The 18849-nt window shown below is 43.9% G+C and overlaps 1 protein-coding gene across 2 annotated transcripts; it reads left to right on the forward strand.

The window, feature by feature from the left end:
- On the forward strand, positions 1-17567 carry LOC120309372 (uro-adherence factor A-like). 2 transcript variants are annotated; one of them, XM_039346533.1, is made up of 8 exons: positions 1-304; positions 6715-6802; positions 7104-7594; positions 8090-8144; positions 9654-9781; positions 10661-13225; positions 15245-15639; positions 16476-17567. In XM_039346533.1, exons 3-8 carry the CDS (start codon positions 7165-7167, stop codon positions 16530-16532), a joined length of 3630 nt encoding a protein of 1209 aa, XP_039202467.1. In that variant the 5' UTR covers positions 1-304; positions 6715-6802; positions 7104-7164; the 3' UTR covers positions 16533-17567. The 2 variants fall into 2 exon arrangements, with proteins under 2 accessions (XP_039202467.1, XP_039202468.1); XM_039346534.1 differs by having other exon boundaries at positions 15245-17567.
- The last annotated feature ends 1282 nt before the right edge of the window (positions 17568-18849 follow it).

Genomic DNA, 18849 nt, shown 5'->3' on the forward strand with positions numbered 1-18849 from the left:
TGTGAGGCGGGGCAAGGGGTACAATAGCTGCCTCTTTGCAGCCGGAGACAATCGATCAGCTCGGCCCCAGCCTCTTCGCGGGAGTGACATCATCCCTTCCAAATACCAACCGGCACTGCCATTGGCTGGCCAGGTAACCGAGATGGGCATTTCTGCTTCCCCCCGCCCATCCTCGCCCGATGCCTACTTTGTGGCGGCGGCGGCGGCGCTGTGCTCGTCCTCCACACACGCCCAGTGCGAGCGGCCAGCGGCACCGACCGGCCTAGAGTTCGCTCGCTCTGCTCCCCAGCGCAAGGCAAGCGAGGTAACCACAGCCGTCCACAGGCGCTGGGCTGGGAGGGGGGGGGGGACGGTGCCGGAGCTCTGGGGCCGGCGAGGCGGTTCCCGGCCGGCGCCGAAGGAATTGCATGCAAGCAGGGGAGACGGAGGGACATGCTGGCTGGCTCTTTTCCCCCTCGGCTTGGTGCTTTCGGGGAATCGCTCCTGGGAAGCAGGGGCTGGGCGGCGTGGCGCGGCGCGGCGGAGAGAACTAGGCGGGGGCCGCCGCGCGTCTAGAGGCAGCTCGCCTGCAGGTGCAGCTCGCGAAGGAGCCGCGCCTTGTTGGGTGGGCTGGGCTGGGCTGGGCTGTGGGCTTTGTTAAACTGGGCAGTTTTTGGCCGGGGTTCTTTTCCTTCCGGCCGAAAGGAAACGCAGGAAATGGATCTGGAGTCTTTTCTGGGCACGAACTCTTCCTTTGTGGCTACCCGCTTGGGGGGGGGGGGAGAAGGGAGGGGAAGAATCGCGTTGCTACCCTGCTGAACTCAAAAGGATGGCTGTCTGTTTGCCATCTGCGTTTGTGGCTGGTTTGTTGGATGGATTGATCTGGGGGGGGGGGTTATTTTTAGAAACGGAATTCAGACGTTAAGTGCTCAAAGGGGAAGGGCGGTGAAAGACTCTTGGCGAAGGAATAAAAACAACGTATCTGACCACCGGAACAGTTGCCGTCTCTCAAAAAGTCTCCATTGAGAGTAGTGGGTCAGAGAGGCGCGGTCGCCGGTCCGTTTTCTTTGTTAAGGGAGGGGTCTACGGTGGTAATGGGCGGCAGCCTCGCCCTATGCCGCTTTGTTGAAAAGAAGCTGATTTTTTTTTGTCGTTCCATCTCCCTTTTATTGGGTAAATCTCATTTTTTTTTTAAAAAAAGTATGTCTTCCCACAGCTAAAAAAACAAGCTGAGCGAAATTGTTATTTGCTCATTCACCAGCAGACAATTTTTTTTTATCTTCACATGGGCTCTTGCAGCTTCCATTAAACAAAGGAGTTGTGCTCCTCTGGGAGAGAAATATATAAGTCTTAAAGCTGTCGATATGTGAACATTTTGTATTAAAAATAAAAAGAGTTTCTGCTCTTCTGAGTTGGACTAAGGGGGTAGCTAAGCTGCAGTAATAACAATAATGACATGCTGAGTAGAATTGAAATAAAATCTTAATGAATTAACAGCTCTTAAAATGATGCTTAAGGGCATATGTGAGCTGTTCTAAAGAAAAAAAAACTTGGGTTAAGATGAATGGATGCTTCTTTGTGATAGACCTTAAATCTCATATTTTCCAGATGGGTGATGGAAAAGAGGCAATCAAACACGATTGATTTTAGACAGTGGTAGAAAAGAGAAAATGGTTTCCAACTGGAACTGTTGGCAACAGATGATGGGAAAGGTGGTAAAACTTCTTTCCAGAAGGTCATGTGAAGAAACCCAGATACTGCAATTGATTGTGACTTAAGTATAAGAAAATGGTGTTGCAGAGAAAGAGATCCACTACAGATGCACTCTGATTGCACTGAACAATCCTTTTACTGGCTCTGTTTTGTATCAGCTCCACCTCCCTCCCCCAAAAGACCAGAGCTAATGCTTGGGAGTTGTTTCCCCTGCAAGAACCAAACTAATGGATGAGATGATTCAGCTGGCTCTTTAGTAGAGGCAACTGAAGAAAAGCAAATGCAGACTCTGTTGCCTTGCTCCTTCATGGCATTGAGTTCTCCCAAGTGGGTTTGTTGGACCCAGTTTGCAAAGTCAATTAACACAGAGAATAGAGAGTAAATGACTTTATTTGTGTAAATAAAGTGTGGCAGGAAAAATGTTCCAAACGTATACACTCCAACCTTTAGATAAGCTTTTTTTATACAGTTTTTATAAACAGCATCCCCTCTTAGAGTGGATTCTTGCAAGAAAACAAAACTAAAACATTTTTTTTTTTGCCCCGTACAGCTTTGTTCACAGACACCCATGCTCTTGTGACCTCTCATCTGGACTATTGCAATGTGCTCTACATGGGGCTGCCCTTGAAGGGTGTATGGAAGCTTCAAGTGGTGCAGAATGCAGTTGCACGGGTAGCAAATGGTGTCAGATATTCAACACATGTAACACTACTGCTGCTGCCAGTCTGCTTCCAGGTAGCATTCAAGGTGCTGGTTATCTCTTTTAAAGCCCTTCATGGCTTGGGAATAGATTATCTAAAGGTCCATCTTCTCCCAGTCCAGCTGTCCAGCTCAGTCTGTTATGGCTCTTGTCAGCCAAGAAATATCTGCTGGCAGAGAGACCAGGAGACCTGTCTTCTCTGCTGCAGCACCTACTATCTGGAACATTCTCCCCTCTGGGTTAGGATAACCCTGTCCCTGCTGGCCTTGAAGCCCTGGCTATGTGCTGAGTTTGGAACCTCCAGTGCACTTATTTTTAATTGTTTGTGTGGTGTACACTGCCCAGAGTCACTTGTTGAGACTATGTCTATGGGGTTTCTCAGTCATCCAGGTCAGGGTTGTCCCAAAGATGTTTTTTTCCAGAGGCAACTGGACTTTCTTTGTTTTTCCTTGAAGATGTTTTATGCTTCTCTTCCAAGAAGTTTCTTCAATTCTGAAGTTGTTGAGACTGAAGAAATAGGCTGGCTATAGAAACCATCCCTACCCTATCCTTCCATTTCCCCCCTCCCCCACAACTGATGAAGTTTCTTGGATGAGAAACATTTTCTTCCTCAAGGGAAAAAACCCAGTCCAATTGCCTCTTGAAAAAGCACCTTGGAGAACAACCATGACCTTACCTGGAGGACTCAAAATTAACTACAGATTATAGAAATCAAATAAAAATGCCATTAATTATTAGGCCTTTGATCCCAGTGATGTTTGTTTTACTGCCTCTTTGTTCTTACCACAAATGTTAATAGGGACCTGCAATTAACTTGTTCTCCGGCTTATCTTTTTCCTACGGAAATTGTCTGTTAGTTCCCGGTTATCTTTTTCAATAATGAGCAGAAACAGTCATGAGTTGTCGGTTCCTCCTCCAATTCCAGCTGCACATGGAACCATAACAGCGTCCTCCCTTTTTATTCTCGTATATTCTATTATCTATTACCTCTTCATAACTCTTAAGCTACAGGGGCCTCTCGCCTGTCCTTTCTGGATCAAATCAGGGAAAAGGTCACGGCTGAAGGATAAACCAAGTTATTTCAGCAGCTGGGCAGAGGAGGGAATAAAATACATCCTTGGCCAATTAAGGGGGATGATATAGTGTCTTGTGACTGTTAATTAAAATTGCACTTCCATGTGACTTTCTGTACGCCTAAGAGGCTATCCTGTGAGTTTCCTTAAATTTGGGTCTTTTAACTATGTAACCCAATTTCCTTCAGTCACTGGTGCATTTGCAGATGCCTCGTCATACAGGAGCTTCCTTCAGTCTTGGCATTCCTTTCTCTAGAACAGTGTTTCTCAACCTTGACAATTTTAAGGCATGTGGACTTCAACTCCCAGAATTCCACAGCCAGCAATGCTGGCTGTGGAATTCTGGGAGTTGAAGTCCACATGCCTTAAAATTGTCAAGGTTGAGAAACACTGCAAATAAGCAGGTTGTCTGGAAATAGTGGAAGGTCATTCACATCTACGCAGCACCAACTTCAGGAAGCCTTCTTGGGTATTGTACTTACACTTGCTATGAATTATCCCAAAATGCTTTGGTACACAGGCTGACAAGACCACGAGGCTGATCACTCAGATGAGAGTAGGGGAAAAAAAAAAAAAAAACTAAACCAAACCAGGGATGGTGCAGTTTTTATGTGGCTCCATTGGATAGTCTTAGATGTATTAAGTTTGGTTGCCAGACTGAGTTTGGGTACTTGGTTTGGCATGACAATTGCTAGATCACATATTGATAGCTAGCAACCCTTTGCATTCTCTTGGAAAGACGTTTTACTAGGATGACGGGCCAGGGGAGCCCAGAGATATTCTGGTAAAACTAGACAACTTTATTCCACAGAATTTTCCATAAACTAGGAGAGAAGATGACTGAATGGGACTGGGCCATGTTATGATTTAATGCAGGGGTAGGAAACCTTGGCTCTTTTATGACTCGTGGACTTCAACTCCCAGAATTCCTGAGCCAGCCATGCTGACTCAGGAATTCTGGGAGTTGAAGTCCACGAGTCATAAAAGAGCCAAGGTTGCCTACCCCTGGTTTAATGGATACTAGAGCTGTTGAACACTTATTCACCAAAGGAAGTACTGAATGACATACTATAGGGCTCTGTTTTAGGCACTGTGCTGTTGAACATAATTATTATTTAGAGGACGGTTTAAAAATTGTATTATCTTTGCAGATGACACAAAAGTTAGGCAGAAAAATCTTTGGAGGACAATTTCAGGGCTGAATGGAATCTTGTACAATGGAACATTAGGCAAAATCCACAAAATAAATTTCATTAGAAAGACATTTATTTATTTAAAAGTTATTGGCTGCACAACTCTAGTGGAACCTGGGCAGCATACTAAATTTAAAAATCATAAAAACAGTGTGAAATGTTACATCAAAAGGCAGCCCGGGATACAATATTCACAAAACAAAGCCCGCAAAACAAAAGAGGAGCCATTAACAATGAGAAATGTCAACCCCAGGCCTGGGACCAGAGCCAGGTCTTCAAGGCTTTCCAGAATCCTAGGAGAGAGGAAACCATCCTTATCTTGGGGAGCGGGCAAGGGGGGGGAATGCTATTCCAGGGCTGTAACAGAGAAGACCCACTTTGTAAGTCCCACAGGATAGCTGTATTTAATGGAGGAGACCTGAGTGCACCTGATCTGCTTCAATGCACTGGGTGGGCAAAAACTATTGGAGATAAGTGGTATCTCAGATATCCAGGCTCTATGCCAGTGGTGGTGAACCTATGGCACGTGTGCCAGAGGCAGCACTCGGAGCCCTCTCTGTGGGCACACATGCCGTTGCCCCAGCCTTGCCTCCTCCCGTGACCCCCTCCTCACCAGCAGCCCCCCTGGAGGAAAGTCGCCCCTGAGCGTAGGCCGTGTGGAGCAGCGCAGCCAAGCACATGGCAGCCAGGCAACGTAGACAAGACTGCCCTCACACCCCATCGCGCACAGTTGATGCTGCGGGGCGCAGGCAGACAGCATGGCTGCAATGGTGCTGCTGGGCTGCCTGGGCAATCTGCGGTGGGCCCTGGAGGTGATGAGTGGCCCTGCGGGCAGGCGGGGTAGGGGTGGAGCAGGGGGCGGAGCGGGGGCGGGGCCAGTTTTTGGGCACTCGGTCTCTTAAAAGGCTTGCCATTACTGCTCTATGCCATACACTTCAAATGAAAAATGTTACGTTTAGGTACGAAAATTGGATTACAGTATAAGATGACAGAGTATGTGGAAATATAGCGGAATGGTAGTCATGTAGAATATGGAACAGGAAAAGTTGACCCAGAAGGCATGGCACAGGAGAATGGTTTAAATTATATGGGGATAGATTTTGGTTGGACATCAAGAAATATTTCCTGAGCTGCTAAGCCATGGAAGAGATTGCCTTGGGAGTTTCAGCAAGGGATGGATAACCTTTGTTGGGGGCGTTATAATTGTTGATTCGTGCTTTGGATGAGGGACTTCATAGGATAAGGGTGATCTCTTCCACCCCCCCCCCCGACCTTCCATGATTGTGTGAGAACTGCAGCCTTGCTTATTATATCCTCAGACCAAATTAGATTGGAGACTACTAAGGAAACCTGTCCTGCTAAACCCTCATGTGGAGTATTTTGTGTTGAAGGGAAAGATAGGATACAAATGTGGTGCATTATTGTCAGTTTGCAAGAGTGCCTCTGTCTGTGTATCAATAGTAGTTGGTCCACGCGGTGTACATGCATGTGCTGTTAGGGACTTGGACTCCTTTCTGCCTTGAGGTAGCCTGAATCTAGTAGTTGGTGACTCTGATTCTTGTTGTAGTTAGTGATGTTTCTTAGATAAAAATTCACAAATTAGCAGAGATACTAGGATCATAAGTAGGATCAACACTAATCTAGGGAACTTGTGTTGAGCGACAGTTATTAAATTTATCTGCTGACCCTTTTACAGATAAAATATGCATCAATGTTTTCTATGGTAACAAGAAGAGAGAAGAAAAGTTACCATTTCCCATTCAGAATCTCCTTTATGCTCTTCCATCACCAGCATTGTAGAATCTGGAAGGGCAAAGCCCCCTGATCCAGAAAGCTAATTGCTTCTGGCCCTCTCCACTCCTGTTTGTATATAGGACCTCTGTGTCAATTTCTTTTTGCAATGTTCTTTTTATAGGCAGTAACACTTAAGAGGAGAGCAGAAGTGTGAATACGCTTTAGAGGAAAATGAATTGACAGTGTGTATATGAATCTTATTTCAGTCTTTTAAACTGAACTTTGACCTGGGTCCATCTGTTTTTTTGTTTTTTGAATGCAGCTCCTGATAACCTGCGGTCTGAATGAGGTTGTTTACCCTTGCCACAGCAAGCTGAAATCTCTTTGCTCTGACGTGACCTCCCTAGAAGGTGAGTTTTGTGATACTCTGGCTATTATTGTAGGTCCTTTCAGATATGAGTATTGTTGTAAAAGCCTGTGACAATAAAATAAGGATAGTATCAGTGAACACATGACCGCATATCCTGATCTCCTTGTGTGTTTTGTCAGTACCAACTTCAATCCTATTTGCATCCAGTGTCGTCTTCCACAATCGGTAAGCAGGAGCTGGAAGACTCATTGTTACAGTCTCTCTATATGTAGTCGGTCTTCCTGGGGGTCCAGCAATAGGTATATGGTTTGGGTCACCTTGGTGGTGCTTCTCTTTTTCAGGACCAAATTGAAAACTGCAACCTGCCAAGCCATTCAGACACATACCACCCGCCTGGAGCCTATGAATGTGAAGATGGATGACAACGGCAGAGCTGCTAGTGGAACCTCAGTTTTGCAGACCAGCGGGGTGGCAACTGCTAGGAAGAGAGTGCCAACTGCTTGTCCCTCTGCTGCCAAGCAAAAGGCCAGCAAGCCCCCCCAGCCAGCAAACAAGCTTCCCAATAAGAAGCAGCCAGCAGCTCTCGCAGCTGGTTCTCCTTCAGTTCCTAGCGGAGCTTCCAAAACACTTGGAGACGGATCTGCTCGGAAGGCCAACGTGCAGCAGCCAAAGCAGCCGGCATCCAAGAGTAGTAGTGTTGACAACTTGTCTGCTAGAGCAACAGTGAAAAAGGCAACAGGGGACAGGGCAAGTGGACTGAAGACGTCGGGAAAGACAGCTACAGAGAAGGAAGCGCAGCAGAAACCCCCAAAGGTGACCACACAGCCCATAGGTATGCTTTTGCCTGTTTTTCAGCATGCACGGAGTAATTAATCCTGGACTTGGTTCATTCCTGTATTTTCAGCATCTTTCAGGATGGTTTTGGTCATGCTTTTTAAAGGGTACTAAGTGTGCTAAACTTACTGATTATTTTTTTTTTACTCAGGGGAAAAAAAAGCATTGAGAGCCATCTAATACTAGCTGTTGGGAAGAATGGAAGAACTATATGGATCTCTTTTCCTAAATCACTAGATACTGGGATGGCTTTTCCTAACTTGTAACCAGGCAAGCAGTGTTCCCAGCATTAATTATGATAGCCGTAAGGATTGGATTCTCAGGATGCTGCACTTTCTGTATTTTCTCTGATGTTTCTCTTGACACACTGTTCAATCCTGAAAAAAGAAACCTTCCCTTTGTCCCACTACATTCATTAGATAACTCTTGCAAGTGTTCATGGCAATTTGTCAATTAACTGTTAAGCTGCTGCCTTTTTTTTTTCTTCCATCAGCATCAAAAGCACCTTCAACGAAGCCCAGCAGAGCTGAACAGACTAAAACATCCAGGTATCGGCTTTGGGTATCGCTTTCAGATGCACCAGTCAAAGAATTGGGATTTTAAATGCTTTTTCTCTGTATGAGTATGTTGATTTGCTCAGAAATGCCAGGTTTTGGGGGGTATAAAGTAGAGTCCTGATGGAGGGAATTGTTGTGAAATTATGGTGGGAGTAATTGTTTGTACATTAATATATTCAGGTTGAAAGCATGTTAAGGCAATCCGAGAGAGCATCTCCCTTATAGGATATGAATGTCATGTCTGTATCTAGTTAGAAGCCTGGAGTTTTGCAGGGCCACTCGGGAACTCTGTCCATTTCACCATTGTCTCTCTGACAGCATAGCAATTTGATATGACCCCAGTTAAAAGCATTAGAAAGAAAGAAAACATCGTACACACAGGGCACAAGCATACTTAGATCTGCAATGTGATATAAGAGTAAATCATACTAGTAGCAGACTGGAGGGCTGCCAGCTATTTGGAGTTAAAGCCAAGGAATGCCTCTATAACGAGGCAAACAGCTTAATTGTCTGGTATACTAGTGTACTGCACAATAGTATACTATTGCATACTATCACTGATGCTGTTGTAAATCCAATGAGGAGCACACATACAATCAGTGGATAAAAGTATCAAATAAGCTGAATAAGCTGTTCCAGTGGAAGGGCTTCAGTTTGGTGGTGATCTTCTGTCCTGGGCCCAGATGGATGGAGTGTTGTGTTCCTGACCTGGAGTGCTGCTGATCTATGCTCAAGACTTGTTTGTAACAAGTCCTCATTCATTCATGACTTAGTGATGGGCAAACAGGCATACCTGGTCAATAACTAAGATTGGCTAGGCCAGGGGTAGGCAACCTCAGCTCTTGGAATTCTGGGAGTTGAAGTCCATGAGTCATAAAAGAGCCGAGGTTGCCTACCCCTGGGCTAGGCAAAAGCAGCAATGCTATCCTACCTTAAATCTGCCTTGGTGGATTTTGGAGCCACGATTGGAAAGGAAAGGTGGTGTCAGTCTGTCTTGAGACCTTATACATAAACTGAGGTCACTATTCTTCACACAGTGGGGTATGAATGCTTATGATTTAGGTTGGATTGGTAGCTGGTATATCAGCCAACGTGCTGCCACCAAAATCCATTGCTATTTTGTGTTTGTTCTCCCCTGGCCCAGTTTATTTGAATACTGGAAGATGCCATCAGATGCAAGAGGTAGGTGAGTAGCTAGCAGAACTATATTTCAAGCTGTTAACCAAAATAAAAACATCTTGTCTGGTTCTTGATCTAATGGCTGAGATATTTGAAGGTGGTTGTTTTTGTTTTGTTTTGTTTTGTTTTTAAAAAAACTAGTCCTTTTCTCTTTACTGCAAGTTTTAAAAGCTGGTACTTTTCAGGATAAACTTGGCTCGTAGACTTTGAACTGGCAAAAGCTTCAAGAGCATTTGTACTGAGGCCATAGATTACTCAATTGTGCCTTCTATGTTTTCTAAGGGTTCTCTGCTGTGCATAATCGTTTGCTATCTGTTTCAGGACTTCATCCTCTTTAAACAGACCTGCTACCAATGATAAGAATGTGGGCAAACATAAGCCAACACCACCCCCTGCTGGTCAGGCCACATCAGCACATCAGCAGAAAAACACTCTGGCAACACAGAGAGGTACATAGCCTGTTGTCATAACACAAATGCCCCTCTACCTTACCAAAACCTGAATTTTGCAATGTCTAAAGGGGGAAGATCATATTTCACAGAAATATTAGATAATACGTATAAGCGGGAGTGATCAGGCTAAAGGCAGGTCATATAAATGTTTTTCAATATGTTTATAGTGACTTTAGATTTCAAAACATATTCAAGGATCATAACCCTCTCAGATCAATCAGAATTATCTACGTTGCAAATGGCATATCAGGGCTGCCAAGGGTAAGCACACCTAGTAAGTTCTTGGCAGGGTTCTTCCACCCCCTTAAGAATTAGAACTATGTTTCCATGTCATCATTTCCCCTAAGGCTTTCCAATGTTTTTTTTTATTTGGGCTTCCATAATTTTCAGTCATAGTGGCTTTTGCTGGCACATAGCAGTTTTTGTTGGCGTGGCTTCTGAAGAGATGGTGCTGAATTCTAATGGCCATAACAATTGGCTAGCAACACCACAATAATTGGACTATTTAGTATTCCACATCTGGAGGAGTTAGGGAAGTCACACTAAGCATTACATACTTTTAAAATTTTAGCTTATTGCAAAACAGACTTGAGGCCTGTCAAGTACAAGGAGCAAAACATCACGTCATCGGTAAGCCCATTGAGAAAGGGACAATGATCACTGAAGCAGGACAACTATATTATTTTTTATGAACGAATCAGTACTAAAATGGAAGGTCGTGTTCAATTGCCATATGAACCTTAAAGCGGAAGGGGCAGCTGTAGTGTAGTTAGAAATAGGCCTTAGGATGCTGGAGGGGTTTCAGGCGTTCTGCATAGATAACATGTTAGCTTTTCCAGTCCAAACAAAGATGTAAGATGTCTTTTCTTACTCCAGATGCCTCTAGAGCTGCCCCAGTTTTAAAGGCCAAGGTTTCACACTCCAACTCCTCTGTGAAGATGCCACCTGTCCTAAAGCATCCCAAACACTCGGCCTCCAAATTGCAATCTGAGCAAAATCTCGGAGAGAGGAATGTGACTGCACCTATGAACAGCAGATTTGCAGCAAAGAGATTTTCAGATCCCAGCAAGCCCCAAATTCCTGCCAAGGCAGCCGTTGGGACTCTCCATCCAAGAGTCATTGCTTCCCCTCCCAAATCTCTGCCTCCTTCAGGCAAGAAGCTTCTGAAGAAAGACACTCTTTCCAGTCGTGAGCAGGTGTCACCCCAAAAGAAGCTTCAAAAGACAATTGCCAAGGAAGGGAATTGCAAGAAAACCATCAAAGAAGCAGAAAGTGCTTCAATCAAGGGTACAAAGTTTCTAGAAAAGTTGGAATCTGCAGCAGAAGAAGAAACTGTTGACCAGCTACTCTCCCCGGAGACTGCAGGCTGTTGCATAACAGGAGTAGGGATGGAGCAGATGGAACCAGGAGTCTCAGAAGACGACAAAGAGGAACAGATAAACGCTAATGTTTCAGAGGGGCTGCCTTCAGCACTCCTTGAAGAATCTCTGGTCTGCCCTGGACCACAAGATACCAGTATATCATCTGTCAGTGAGATGCCTCGCTTGACCACTCTTGATGTCTTGGAGGTACGTTGTGGAAGTGGTGATGAAACACACAATTTGGAGCCAGCCCTCCCTTGTGAAACATCTCCTCCCATTCAGCTGGAGCTCTCTCACCAAACTTCTCCAGCGGAAACCTTATGGCACAAAGAAAGAGACATGGACTCCGAGCACCTCAGAAAGCAAACATCTCATTTTGATGCTTCAGCAGCTATTGAGCAGCCCCATTTCTTGCACAGCCCTGACAAGCCTTGTCTTGATGTACATCGTATTTCAACAACATCCCTTCCAGCTGGGGATTCCCAGATTTTAATAAGCGAATCTGTTCCTATGCTTGAGAGATCTCCTTCTTCCGAGTCCTTGACTTTAGAGTCTGAATTGCTTGAAGAGACTCAAACTATAAAACTATTAGTTCTGGCGGAGACACAGGAGGAGCCCAGTCTTTCAGCAGAGCAGGAGGAGCCCAGTCTGTCAGCTAGCCAGTTTGATCCCATCTTAAAAACTGTAACAGAGTCTCTAGCAGCAGGCCACGATGATAGCACTGAATTGGAAATGGTGAACAGGGTATTGAATTTGTGTCAGGACTCAGAGGAAGAACTGCAGAAGGAAGTGGTATCTCTAGAGGCAGGAAATGAAGGACTGAAGAGCCCCCTAGATCTTGCAACTAAAGATAGTGAGCTTACACAGAAAGTAGTCACTTCTCAGCAGATGGAGGATCTGCATTGTGCCAGTATACGTGCTGAAAATGAAGAGCTAATGGAAGTTCTGCAGGTAGCAGATCATTTAATAATGGGAGCAGCTACACAGTACCAAACACGTCTCCCTGTGTTTGTGGCTGCAACCTCAATTCCTACACAATTGCCTGGAGAGCCTTCTGCAGGCTATGATGATCAGTCTAGCAGCTTAGATGACTATCCCACCATTGGAGAACTTGAGGATGATGCAGTAATTCCAGAAGAATGCATGAGTAATGTGAAGCAAGAAGAGGCCACCCAATATGAAACTCCAGACTTATTGTTTCATCCTTCAGGGGAGCTCTCACCAAATAGCGGTGCCACTCAGCTGTCAATGCACAAACCTCAGAGCCTGCCCTTGAAGAGCTTGGAGTTGTTACAAGAATACCCAACTGAGTTGGCTGAAATGCCAGAGTTGCTGTTAAGTAGTACAGGGCTGAAAGCTCTCTCTCCAGAGAAGGGAGGCTCGTCTTCCAAATCCAGCACCTTAAGTGGGCCTGATCTGGCAGGTAAGAGCAGCAGTGAAACTAGCACACCTGAAGAGCTGCGGGAGTACGACAGTAGCTCTGGAGTTGAATCTAAGTCAGATGACAAACTGGAACAAACTTGTCATCAGCTCCTGAGTCCCTTGGAGGATCTCCCTGGTGAACTTGATCTGGGCATCCACATGGAAAAGGGAGACGATGAGGCAGAGACCCTGCCAGCAGATGAAGTCCTTGGAGATCCACCTACTGAGCCCACTGTATCCTCCGAGGAGGAAGCTGATCTGGATGCAGATCTTCTGAAGGAAGCGGGCTTTCCCAAAACGGTATGCCTCTTGACATCACCTCTCCCAACCAAGTCACATTTGCCCCATTCAGTAGAGGAGTCTGATGAACCAGGTTCTGGTGATGCTGGCACAGAAACCCCAGCCTCAACCAACTCTGCAGCTTCGTGTGATGTTTTTGGTGCCTTTCATCTCCATTCAGCTGACAGCTGTGGCAAAAGCCCCGGCCTCTCTTCCCTGGACAGCGAAGAACATTCCACTGAGGGCAGTAAGGAGACCTGCAGCAAGATTCCCGTGGATTGGGAGCAACAGTTGCACCTCACCCCAATGCCCTTGAAGACTGGAGGGCACGAAGAAGAATCGTCACAGCCTTTCCCTGCCGGTCATAGTCTGGCTGCAGGTAATGTATAGAAATCCTGCCCTATCTGTGTTGGATGGGCCAACCTGTGGTATGTTAATGTGCAATAGTATCCTGTAGGGAATGGAGATGGTTTCCTTCCTGCTTGTGTATCTGTTCCATCTGTGTCTCTAGCCAAACGGGCATTTTCTCGTTTTTGTGTGTCTTAAAATCTTTTCTCTCAACTTCTTAATAGACTTCTTTTGGGAAAGTTGTGTATATTTTAGTGCTTTTCTTAGTGGTGGTGGTGATGGTGGAAATAAACTTCTTAGCCTTTGGATATGTAAAATAAAGCATCACTTTGTCTATCTGATGTGGCCTGTATTGTTTTTCCAGGGAATCTGTCTTCTCCACCTACCTGTCCATACCACTTGCAGTTTTTAAATTGGAAAGAAGGGTGCCAAATAAATAATAGCATCTAGAATGCAAACAGAAATTATGGGGTTTGCTGTATATGAACTGGACAAACATGAGTGGCATATGGGAGAAGAAACCTTATTTTGAATATATGAACAAGCATCAGGAAAACTTGATCCATCAGAATAACCTGAGGTCCTCATCCTGCTCAGCAGCCATGTCTTCTTTAATTATCCTTTGGTAAAGCTGCCTTTTGCAATTTCTTCATGCCATTGGATTTTGCATCCTTTGGTGCATTGGGCTCTGAGAACATTTAGTAGAGAGCAGAGCAAGGTACTAAGCAGCACAATGCTTGGACTGTTAGATGTTTTATGGGGCTCACAATTAATTTGATCCAAGTTGTCCAGCAGTCCCAACCTGCCTTCCCTCTGGAATCATGCACATTTCTGTGTTTAGACAAATATCCTAGCATTGGGTGGATTCATTAACATGCTAAGGCAAAACCAAACACACCATACTGACGTTTTGAATAACACGGACTCGGCCATAAAACGCACATTTATTGTTTATAGCCCTAGAAATCAGGGCTACGTTTAATAGATTTTTGGTTGAATATTAAGAAAAAACTTTCCAACTTTTCTTATGCCAGGCATAAGAAATAAATCATTGAAGCCATCACGTTTCCATCACAGGAAGGCTAAATAGCGATTGGTTAAGAATATCATGCTTTCCTGGAATGAGCAAAGGATTGGTTAGCTTGCTAATTAACCAAGGCAGATTTCCTTTAATGAAATCTTGAAATGTAATAAATGATCAGAAATATTCTGCAGGAGATAGATTGCGTTTAGATCTTTTCAGGCCATAGGTGTACTGGACTAGGAGGAAGGCCATTGAGGAAAACTCACGTTGCAATTTCCTGTCTTAGCATGTTATATGCTGAAAGATTCCTGGATTCAAAAATGATTCAGCTTTGATAGCTGCTTTAGTATTTATAATTAGATAAATAATTTCGGTTTACCAATTGGTTTACTAATAGGAGCTGAGAAACAAGTTAAATCCTCAAGTTCATTATTGAACTAAATCCTGCTTCACTATTGCTGATTGATTGAAACTGAAACCAAGCAGTCTATAGATAAATTAGGAACAGATCCTGATAAAATGAAGTTTTAATCAGTCCTAAGAACTCTGGCATCTCTTTCTCTGATTCTGAGAAAATTTGAGGTGATTGAGGTGAACAGTTCCTGGGAGGGAAGCTGTTCAGAAAGTAAAGGGTTGCTGATTTCATATATATAGGTCCTCCAAAAAGTTAGCCCTAGCCGTTCTCATTCATAGCCAGTGGAGCCAACTAGCAGTAAACAAGCATGCAAAAACTGTCTAGTATTGAGACATTGTATTGAGACATGCCCAATACAATCTCTGAATCCATTTTTAAAATGAATTAGTTGGGAACACAACATTGATCAGCCAAGCACTGGCACTATAACTGCAATGGAGTGTATTTCTTGCAAATCTGAGAAGCATCTCCTTTTTTTCTTCAAAACCTAGCCTCTTTCCACTTTCCCTTTTCTTTTTTGTTCTTGTCTGTCAATTCCTTTCTGTCTGTTGTGACCACTACCCATCCTGAGGGCCATCCTTTCCAACCCAAGCTCCTTGCCCTATTTGTAGGTGACAATGGGGCTGGCTTGCCCTTCCCCTGGGAACCATGTCCATCAGAGATCCTCTCCACTATCTATGAAGTAGAAAGTGGTGCTGAAACACCTGGCCCAGACGAAGAGGACGGGAGCCGTTGCTTGCGTGCCGCCTCCCGAGAACAGGCTCTCCAGCTAGGAAACATCCAGGCTACAGTCGTACAGCAGCTAATCAGCCGAGCCCTGCTCTTCCCAACAGAAGCACCTCCTGGGGCTGTCAGTGGGAAGGGGGCCATGAACAGCGAAGCAGAGATTGGCAAATGGACGGAACTGATCTCCCCTTTGGAAGAATCTCGAGCCAGCATCACTTCTGTGACCAGCTTCTCCCCAGAGGACATGTCATCCCCACATGGGGACTGGACTGTGGTAGAGGTAGAGTCGTTCCACTGATTATTCTCCCCCCCCCAGTTATAAATATATAGAAGGCATTTTTTGGAGGTGAACCACTACTTTTCATACAAGTGTATCTATTAATGTCCAGGAAGGGTCAAGTGTTAGCTGACTGGAGCTACTGCTCTCCCCTTCATTTTCAGCAGCTAATGGTATGGATAGTTAAGCACTTGTGAATCATGATTACATTTATCCCATGCAGTCTTAGCCCTTGAGTTTTTGGTTCAGCAGACTAGACTGGTCAGCCTTTCATGTTTGGGATTACCAGGCATAATGTTTATTTCCAGAGGGTAAGGTCCAGCTTTACTTAGTGGTAACATGTGATTGTGCCAATTATTGATATCACTATCCGTCAACATGATAAAAATAAAGCTTCCTCTCCCACGTATTTTGATAAACCTACAGTGTTCTTCATTAATGAAGGCTATCAGTAACAGAAGATGCTAGTGGCCTTGATTACTGATACCTCCTTATGGAAAGCCATCCACATTTGGTTGTCAGGCTGCCAATATTTGATATTTTTTTTTGTCAACTTTCAAAAGCAAATTTCCTGGCAAAGGTGTTTTACTCTGAGAGTTTTTTTTTAAGGAAGTAGCACCTCAAAGATTGTGCCCACACAATACTATTAGGATGAGACCTAACAGATAAATTTATATGTTATCCAGCAGCCTGGATTTGCACAGTATGTTTGGTACAAGGACATCAATTAATTCAAAAAGTAGCTTAAATGGGTTGTGTGAATGTAGCCAATATGGAAGAGAAATTTACAAATGAGGACATCTTAGTGTTTTTGAATGATTGATGTATCTGCTATTTAGGATGTGGTTACTCTACTTCTCTTGCCTACTTCTATGAAGTGGACCTCTCAGCAATAACTTCTGGAGGAGACCTTGGACTCAAAGAGAGATGTATTTTAGCATCCTAAACAAGACTAGGTAAGAAAAGACTGCTAAAAAAAATCAGTTTGGGAATTTTCTTCAAAGGTACAGTTTTCAGACCACTTGAACTTCTATCTAAAATGGAAAAGTTTAGAAAATGCAGGGACCAAGTTTTGGTGCAACTGGTTCTTATACTTGTGCTAGCCCAAACTCCTTGCTGATGCAGCAGTAGATAATTCCATTTTTTTTTTCTTTGTGCCAGTGGTTATGCCTAGACAAATAGCACGTGTGTCATTGTGAGGGGCTTTCCTGACTTGATTGTAGGCCAATGCAGCGGTGGGGTGAGGAACATCCGGAACAACCCTTAAGTTGTGAATTACAATTCCAAGCAGCCTCTGAGAATTTTTATAACTGTTCAATGTTAGACATTTTTCACTAGCATTCTAGAGACGCATAGATTGGCAGTGCAACCATGATAGTTTTGCTCTGGCATTTGTTAGTAAGAGTGGTATGAAACTATACCGCAGCTATGAGATGGTGTCCAGTAATGGATAAACCCGATTCCATCGTACAATAGCAATTGTTTAATGGTTTCTTTTAGCTGTGCCATATTTTTTTTTGTTGTTACCACATTTGAGAGTCTACATTAAACTGCATAAATTCAGAGCAAAGATGACTATCTAAAAATTAGGCTGCCTTTCTAACCTACTACCAGAAAAACAATGTGAAAAAGCTTTTTCTAATTGCCATATTTAAGAGGTACTATACTCGTGAAGCCAACCTTCTATTGCAATACTCCTTCTCTCCTGAAAAAAAGAAATGAAGCTTGTTTCTATAATGTGAAATGTGTTTTAAAAAACGTTCATCTCATTAACTCTGCCATCTTCCTATATCTGCCTTCCCAGATCACTTGTAGTTCCACTAGTTAACGCAAATGTGGAGCCTTATTGTCTGTAATGAAGTATTGATGTGTGCAACTTTTTTTGTAATGTAGCAAAGTGTGATATAGTATTTTTAAAAAATAAAAATAAATTTGAGGTTATTCTGTTGTGCGTCTTTGAAAATTGTTTGGTTTTTAATAGTCGGAATGCAGTGCAAAATTGGTTACACTTTTAAGGGCTCAGGGCCTCTTGAGACTACCTAAAGCAAGGTAGTTAATTACTTGGCTAATTCTTGAGAAGCCATTCTGCAGACTAAAGTTCTGCTGTTGGACCAGAGTCTTGTTAAAATATACAGGGGCTACTTTTCTTTAGAAAACAAATGGCTAAGCTGCGATGGATGTAACTGTTTTAAATTCATAAAAATTCTAGATAGGGTTGAAGAAGTTAATCTTGAATTTCCAATGCTAGGTACTCATGATTGCATAGACTTATGGAATTAGTCTTCTTCCAGGGTGGAGATCTCTCTCTAGCCTTCTTCACTTAAGCTGCTGTACAACTGTAACAATGTCACTTGCTGAGCGAAAGTAGCTGAGATAGTTCTAATTCTTTAACTGGGATTAGTCCATGAACAAGAGTGTAAGGGCAAGTTTAAAAGATACTAAACACACTAAACTTGATACAGCATCTCCACCTCAGCCTGCTGATAAGATGATGAGCATCTTGAACTGCAGGAGGATTGGGCAGTATAGGTGGCCCTTGACTTCAGATCTTTTGAAGGTACAATGGACTCCACCCAAAGATATTTACCACCCAGTTCTGAAGTTTCAATGTCCTACCACATGACCACATTTTGGGCACTTGGCAACTGACCCATCTTTGCAGCTGTTTGCCCCCAAAAGTTTTATTTCTGATTTATGGCAAAAATGCCCCATTGGTGAACAATAGGTTTGCTTAACCCCCACAAAAAACGGTTGGGTTGGTGACAGGGGCAAACTGCTTTACAACGATCACAACTTTTGACTCTAATGGGCAGACTTCCATTTATAGACTATTTATACTGAAATGTTCTGATCTTTGCTATCCACTTTCCTGCACTAAACTATATTGTAGTAAACCTTTGCTGTCTGGGACCTAGAATAGTTTTCAGCCTCCTGTATATGTAAATCGAACAATAGGGGATATTCACATATAGCTTGCAAAACGTAAGTATTTTTGCATGTTCTACTTCTAATTTTGTGCTTTATTTCCAAAATGTATTTTTTAAAGCAGGGGTCCCCAACCCCTGGTCCGTGGACCAGTACCAGGCTGCAGCATGCCAGCATCCGGGCTGCACAAACAAGCAAAGCCCCATCCATGGGATGAAGGCAGCACACAAAACCACACCCCCTCTGGTCCGCGGAAAAACCTGTGTCCACAGAATCAGTCGCTGGTGC

This window comes from Crotalus tigris, unplaced genomic scaffold (assembly GCF_016545835.1).
Source record: "Crotalus tigris isolate CLP2741 ecotype Arizona unplaced genomic scaffold, ASM1654583v1 scf7180000018005.443694, whole genome shotgun sequence".
NCBI lineage: Eukaryota > Metazoa > Chordata > Lepidosauria > Squamata > Viperidae > Crotalus > Crotalus tigris.

Excerpts from the sequence above, each read along its gene's own strand:
- LOC120309372 (XM_039346533.1), top strand. The coding sequence starts at position 7,165 with ATGAATGTGAAGATGGATGACAACGGCAGAGCTGCTAGTGGAACCTCA. Across the intron at positions 8,145-9,653 it reads GAACAGACTAAAACATCCAG|GACTTCATCCTCTTTAAACA; the intron begins GTATCGGCTTTG and ends TATCTGTTTCAG. Across the intron at positions 15,640-16,475 it reads GGGACTGGACTGTGGTAGAG|GATGTGGTTACTCTACTTCT; the intron begins GTAGAGTCGTTC and ends TCTGCTATTTAG.